We start from the raw sequence: 7206 nt of genomic DNA, 5'->3' as shown, positions 1-7206 counted from the left end.
ATCTGCATGAGAAAGTCCAAGGGAGAGCTTCATAAGTAAATCCACTCACAGAATCATAGGAAAAAATATAAGTTGTTGTTTAAACCACTAACTTTGGTATAGTTGCTATACAGTAACAGGTAATCACAAGAGTAGGTGAGGAAGAAATAATTTAAAGATTTTAAACAAGAGAATGATGATAAATTCAGTTTATAACTGAACATTTGACTAGCTAGGGCCCTAAGGATCAGAATCTCTTGATGGTAGGAGATAAACACTCTATCCCCTGGTCTCACCACACATTCAAGTTTAGTTGGAATTTGAGGGCTGCTGGATGGAACTGAATGAAATCCCTCCTCTCATGTATAAATTTTATGTGTTACTTAGATTCAAAAGAGTCTCCTAGGGAAAAAAAGTACCAGGCCCCTTACACATGACTTTCGACCTGTGACTGATAAAATATCAGATTCCAATTCTGGTAACAGGCTATTAATGTAACATCCAGTGATCCCTGCTTCCTAGTATTCACACCCTTGTGTAAGTCCATACCTTATTGGAGAGGGGTGACCCACTGAGCCAATACAATATTGCAGAAATGACCATGTGCAATGTCTGAAACTGTTTTGAATGGCATTGCCCTTCCTTCGGTCACTCATGCTGGAGGAAGCCAATGACCATGTTGTAAGGATCCTCCAAAAACCCCATGGAAAAACCCATGTTGTAAGGAACTGAACCCTCCTACCAAGAGCCAGCACAAATATAGGATGTTAGTGAGTCATCTTGGAAGTGGATATTTCAACCCTAGTGAAACCTCAGATGACTGTAGCTTGTCCAATGTCTTAATGAACCTTTATCTGAAGTTCAGCAGTGATTTTAGGTTGATTTCTTTTAGCTAACTCCAATAATTTAAAGACCATTTGAAATTATTTCTAGTCTTCCTACATTACTTAATTCAATGGAAATTAAGTAATTTTTCTTTAATTTCTAGTATCATATATTTTATGTGTAGAAGACAATATATATAACATGTGTATGATTAAAAGAATATTTTTAAAAGTTCAAGTACATTTAAAATACATATAAATACATATAACTACTAATTTAAAATATATATAATGACTGTTTAAAAATATATGAGTACTAATATATTTGAATTGTCCTTTGTCCATATTCCAATAATTTTCTTCTCCCTTCATTCAGATGTAACTATTTGGAATTCTGAATTTATCATTCCCTTCCTTTAATATAGTTTTATTATGTATATACTATACCTAAATGATATATTGTTCACTTATTTTGTTTTTGATCTTTTAAATAATGAAATTGCACATTATATAATCTTCTTTATTTTGATCTTTTCTCCAAACATTATATCTTTGAGATTAGCCATACTGATGCTTTTAACTGTGATTCCCTCATTTTCACTGCTGTAATGTATTACCTTTCTTATGCAAACCACAAAATATTTATCCAGTCTCTGTTATGGACATTTGGCTTGTTTTTAGTTTTTTGCCACTGTAAATAAGGATGCTGTGAACATTCCTGTATATGCTACTTGCCATACATATGCAAGCTGTATACTCCTAGCAGTGGGATGATTAATTGTATCAGAGTATAAGATAATGCCAGTTTTCCCAAGAAGTTATATCAATTTACACTACTACCAGCAAAAATACAGAGCACTCATTGCTTCAAATCCTCACCAAAATTTTGGGAAATCAAACTTTCTTTTTTTTTTTTAACTTGGAAAGTGATTATATATATTTTTTCTATTTTAATTTTTTATTTAAATTAAAATTAGTTCACATATAGTGTATTATTAGTTTCAAGGGAAGAATTTAATGATTCATCAGTTGCATATAATAACCAGTGCTCATTACATCAAGTGTCCTCCTAATGCCCATAACCCAGTTACCTCATCCCCCCACCCACTTCCCCTCCAGCAATCTTCAGTTTGTTTCATAGAGTTAAGTGTCTCTTATGGTTTGCCTCCCTCTCTGTTTTTATCTTATTTTTTCCCTCCCTTCCCCAATGTTCATCTGTTTTGTTTCTTAAATTCCACATGAAATCATATGGTATTTGTCTTTCTCTGACTGACTTATTTTGCTTAGCATAATACCCTCTAATTCCATCCACATTGTTGCAAATGGCAAGATTTCATTCTTTTTTGATGACTGGGTAATATTTCATGGTGTGTGTGTGTGTGTGTGTGTGTGTGTGTGTGTGTGTGTGTGTATACACACCACACCACATTTTATCTATTCATCTGTCAATGGACATCTGGGCTCTTTCCGTATTTTGACTATTGTTGATAATGCTGCTCTAAACATCATGGTGCATGTGCCCCTTCAAATTACTATTTTTGTATCTTTTGGGTAAATATCTATGTTATTAATTGATTTATATATTTGTGTGCCCAAGTTGAAGGCATAAATATTTACAATTGTTTGATCTTCTTGTTGGAAAGACACCTTTATTATGATATAGTGCCCTTCTTCATCTCTTTTTACAGTCTTTGATTTACTCAGGCTTTCTTTTAGCATGATGGATGGTTCTCCATCCCCTCACTTCCCATCTGCGGTTATCTTTAGGTCTAAAATCAGTCTCTTATAGGCAGCATATAGATAGTTTGTTTGTTTTTTTATCCATTCTGCTACCCTATGTCTTTTGATTGGAGCATTTAGTCCATTTATATTCAGAGTGATTATCAATAGATATGAATTTAGTGCCCAAGTGTGTTACCTATAAAGTTGGTGTTTCTGGAGATGTTCTGTGTTCTGTTCTAGTCTTTGTTGCTTTTGGTCTTTCTTTTCCACTCAAAGAGTCCCCCTTAATATTTCTTGCATGGCTGGTTTAGTGGTCACGAACTCCTTTAGTTTTTGTGTCTGGGAAACTCTTTATCTCTTCTTCTATTCTGAATGATAACCTTGCTGGATAATGTATTCTTGGCTGCATATTTTTCCCATTCAGCATGTTGACTATATCCTGCCACTGTCTTCTGGCCTGCCAAGTTTCTGTGGACAGATCTGTTGCAAACCTGATTTGTCTTCCCTTGTAGGTTAAGGACATTTTTCCCTTGCTGCATTCAGGATTCTTTCCTTGTCTGTGTATTTTGTGAATTTGACCTTAATGCCTTGGCCATGGCCAGTTTTTGTTGAATTTGATGTGAGTTCTCTGTGTCTCTTGGATTTCAATGTCTTTCTCTCTCTCTTCTTCTGGGACAATATGAATGTTGTTATGCCTTTCTGGGATGATATGAATGTTATTATGCTTCTATGACACGAATGTTATTATACTACACAGAGCTGCTGAGTTCTCTAAGTGTGCATTTGTGATCCAATACTTTTCTTTCCCTCTTCTTTTCGGCTTCATTATTTTCCATAATTTTATCTTCTGTATCACTCATTCATTCCTCTGCTTTGTTTATCCTCATTGTCATTGCATTCAGTCAGTTTTGCATCTTGGTTATAGCATTTTTCATTTCAGCCTTACTAGTTTTTAGGTCTTTTATCTCTGGTAAGGGACTCCTTGGTGTCCTCTATGCTTTTCTCAAGTCCAGCTAGTATCTTTATGATTGTTGTTTTAAATTCTGGTTCACACATATCACTTATGTCTATCTTGATTAGATCTCTGGCCGTGACCTCCTCTTGTTCTTTTTTGGGTGGTGAATTCCTCCATCTTGGCATTTTGTCTAGGTCTCTGTCTTCTGTGTGTTAGGAAAGCCTATTGTGTTTCTTTCTCCTGAGAATAATGGCTATATTAAGAAGGGTCCCCCTACTACTCCACCATCTTAACTCTGGTTCCCTGGCTTGCCTTTTAACTTACACTATCACTCCATGCTTCCTTCACACCTTGCCACAATATTGAAGCAGCAGCTCTGAACCATTGTTCCACTGTTTGTTTCAATTCTTTCTTTTCCCTCAACTAATACTTTGTACTCACCAGTACTTCAAATTTCTATGCCCACTGATTTTTACTTATTAATTTGTCTTTATTTACTCATACAACACAAAGTTTAAAGAAATTCATATATATGCTTATAGGGGTTAATTCTTGACAGATGGCTCAAACATACACTTTTGACATTTTCCTTGACAATCAATGCCACTATTTTTTTTAAAATTATGTACATCAGCATTTCTGCCATAGGGCTGCCTTCCTTGCCTTAAGTGTTTAGAACACGGTATCTGGCAAAAGCTGGGGAAAGTTCAAACTTCACCTGTTCCTCAGGAAAATGCTGGCTTCTTAACGGGAAAGAGGCAACATCTGTGGCAATTCCCAGCCTTTGATGGGAAGTTTTCCTCCCATGGCAGGAATCTCCTCAAATCCATGCCAATCCCCATGACCCCTGTTCAGGCTCCACATTCCTGTTACTGATTTCAGTGCCCCTCCTTCAAATTTTCTTATAAAATCCCAGTCTTCTCTGACCTGAGAAACCATTGCAAATCCCTGCAAGACAGGTGAGTAGAAGCTGAGAGAAGATGAGACCCATGACAGGAATTATACTGTACATACTTGGGGGAAGGTACAGGAGGATCCCTGTCAGAAACACAGGAGCTCTGGTCTCAGCACAGGCAAGCTTGTCAGTTCTCAGGGGTCGGAGGGCCACAGATTTCCAGTTCTTCCCAGAGCTATACAAGGGGATAGATGTCAATGGAAAGACAAGGAAGAGGAGTGGCATCTCTGCATGCCCTCTCTCCAATCATGCTTTCCTTAGTGATCTCTGATTGCTTCCTCAGATCATAGACACGATGCTGCCTCCCATGGCCCTCCCCAGCCTGTCCTGGATGCTGCTTTCCTGCCTGATGCTCCTGGCTCGGGTCCAAGGTGAGCTTTTGCTGTTCCTAGCACTGGGTCCTTGTGAATGCTCAGGGCAAGAAGAAGAGGAAGGCCCCTGTGGTAATGTGGTGACACATATCCTCACACAAAGAAACTGCCTATAACTACTCCTTCCTTCAGGGTAACTAGGGGTGGCCAGCATCACCGTGGTCCACTAGCACTGCAAGGAGGTCATTTCCATTTTGTCCCAGCACTCTAATTTGTGTTGGTAGGTGAAAGAGGAAAAGCATGAAGGGTCAGTAATGAGATACAGGGAAGGAAAATGAGGACCCAGTGCAAGAATGGCCAGCCTAGAGTGGGGAAGGGTTGGACTTTGAAGGGGAAGGATGAAAAGAAAAGAGAAGGTTCCTCATTTAGTGGGGTTGGTTCAAGATCAAGAAATCTTAAAAGTGTTGGCAATGGGGAGAGGCAGTCACGACTTTGCCATCACTTCCCAAGCACTGGCCTCATACATATTCCCCTAGGTCACCTCCCTACCCTGATCCCCACTCTCCTATTTACCTCTCCCTTCTCTTTTATTTCCTCCCACCCTAGGTGAAGACTCCCAGAAGGATGTGCCCGCTCCACGGATCAGCTGTCCCAAAGGCTCCAAGGCTTATGCCTCCCACTGCTATGCCTTGTTTATGACACCAAAATCCTGGATGGATGCAGATGTGAGTACTTGGATTTCAGTTAGGGGTTTTAAGGGAAAGTACGTAAGAGACCTGAGGGGGGTCAGTTCCATTCTCCAGAATTTCTTGGGGGCAAGACTGAGCACCCACATCTTTTGCATATATACCCCTTCTCCCCTACCTCTGCCTACCCTCCCCCCAATGATGTCTCAGACTCCCCCTGAGTCTCTCCCTTCCCCACACAGATGACCTGCCAGAAGAGGTCCTCAGGACACCTTGTGTCTGTGCTCAGTGGGTCTGAGGCAAACTTTTTGGCGTCCCTAGTCAAGAACAATGTGAACACCTACTCAGATGTCTGGATTGGGCTCCATGACCCCACAGAGGTATGAACTCATCTTCTCTTCATAACCTCTCAAGATGCTATTGTCCCCCCCAAGCCCACTCCCTGTCCCCTGTACCTGCCCAGTAAATGCCTTAAAGAGCCCTGGAGCTCAGAGATCCAGGAGGACATGAGGGGGAAAGGGAGGGCTCTGTAGCGGCTCACCGGCTGAGTTCCCTTGTCTCCAGCTGAAGTTAATCTGCCTCCTGTCATGCTTGTACACAATCTGCACATGAGGCCTTGTAAATCAGTTCTCTGAGCTTCAGAGTCTGCACATATTGTGCTGAGGGAATCCTAAGTGAAGACAGGATCCATTTTTGCTCTATAGAACAGACACTGTCTTTGAGGTTCAGGGGGTAATTACAAATGCACCACTAGTTGCTGTTCAGTCAGTAACATGTTACTCTGGGTGGTTCTGTAGGTCTTTGTGATTACTGGTTTGGAATCTGCCAATAAGAGGAAGGAGCTGGGAAGAGTTTCCCAGAGGAGAGCTCTGGCTCCAGGGAAGCATCTAGATGAGCAGAGCAAATTTGGTGATGCTGGGGAGGGGTTCATGCAAGGAGAACTCTCATGGCTATTCAACCTCACCACACTCCATCTTCTATAGGGCTATGAGCCCAATGCAGGTGGATGGGAGTGGAGTAGCAATGATGTGCTGAATTACTTTGCCTGGGAGAGAGACCCCTCCACTATTGCAAACCCTGGCTATTGTGGGAGTCTGTCAAGTAGCACAGGTAAGTAAGAGAGGAGCTACTTTCTGCCCAGACTTTTCCATCCTCTTTTTCTCCATTTCTCGGCATGACCTTCAGAGAATCCTGCTGAGCTAGGAAGTATAGTGTTGGTTTGTCTTCCCCCATCCCTTGTCATCTCTCCTTTTTGAGTCTCCTTCCTCTGGAGCAGGACACTGATGAGGATGAGGGAGAGGCTTTGGATCCTAGGGCAGGATCTGGGATACTTCTCCCTTGGGTTCAAGAACTCCAGCAGCCACATCTACCTGAGCTCCTTTGTCTCTCTAGGATATCTGAGATGGAAAGATTACAACTGTTTTATGAAGCTACCCTATGTCTGCAAGTTCAAGGAGTAGTTCTGGGGAGACATGAGGAACCTGAGTTTTGCATGCAACTCATCATGGACATGGGACCAAGTGTGAAGACCCACCCTGGAAGGGAATAATTTCAAACCTCACCACTTCATTCTGACCTTTCTTCCTTCCTGCTCATTTATCTTCATGTTCTTTTGTTGTATTACATGGCCTGAAATCTTAGAATGCAAAAATAAACATTTCACCCCATTTCATGTGCTTTTGTGCTCCTGTCTCATAGCTAGACTCTGAATAAGAACCAGGTGTGGGAGGAATTCTGGGTCTTGCCCCTGTCCTATGTTATCCATTCCCCCAGC

The 7206-nt window shown here is 40.9% G+C and overlaps 1 protein-coding gene across 1 annotated transcript; it reads left to right on the top strand.

The window, feature by feature from the left end:
- The first annotated feature begins 4719 nt into the window (after nt 1-4719).
- Nucleotides 4720-6892, top strand: LOC116636473 (regenerating islet-derived protein 3-gamma-like). Its single transcript, XM_032411216.1, has 4 exons — nt 4720-4806; nt 5353-5471; nt 6416-6542; nt 6825-6892. Exons 1-4 carry the CDS (start codon nt 4731-4733, stop codon nt 6890-6892), a joined length of 390 nt encoding a protein of 129 aa, XP_032267107.1. The 5' UTR covers nt 4720-4730.
- The last annotated feature ends 314 nt before the right edge of the window (nt 6893-7206 follow it).

The sequence above is a fragment of the Phoca vitulina genome, unplaced genomic scaffold (assembly GCF_004348235.1).
Source record: "Phoca vitulina isolate PV1807 unplaced genomic scaffold, GSC_HSeal_1.0 scaffold12, whole genome shotgun sequence".
Taxonomy (NCBI): domain Eukaryota; kingdom Metazoa; phylum Chordata; class Mammalia; order Carnivora; family Phocidae; genus Phoca; species Phoca vitulina.
This window is presented reverse-complemented; position numbering and strand designations above follow the sequence as displayed.

Coding starts and splice junctions, on each gene's coding strand:
- LOC116636473 (XM_032411216.1), top strand. CDS start 4,731: ATGCTGCCTCCCATGGCCCTCCCCAGCCTGTCCTGGATGCTGCTTTCC. Junction 4,807..5,352: donor GCTCCTGGCTCGGGTCCAAG/GTGAGCTTTTGC, acceptor CTCCCACCCTAG/GTGAAGACTCCCAGAAGGAT. Junction 5,472..6,415: donor AATCCTGGATGGATGCAGAT/GTGAGTACTTGG, acceptor CATCTTCTATAG/GGCTATGAGCCCAATGCAGG.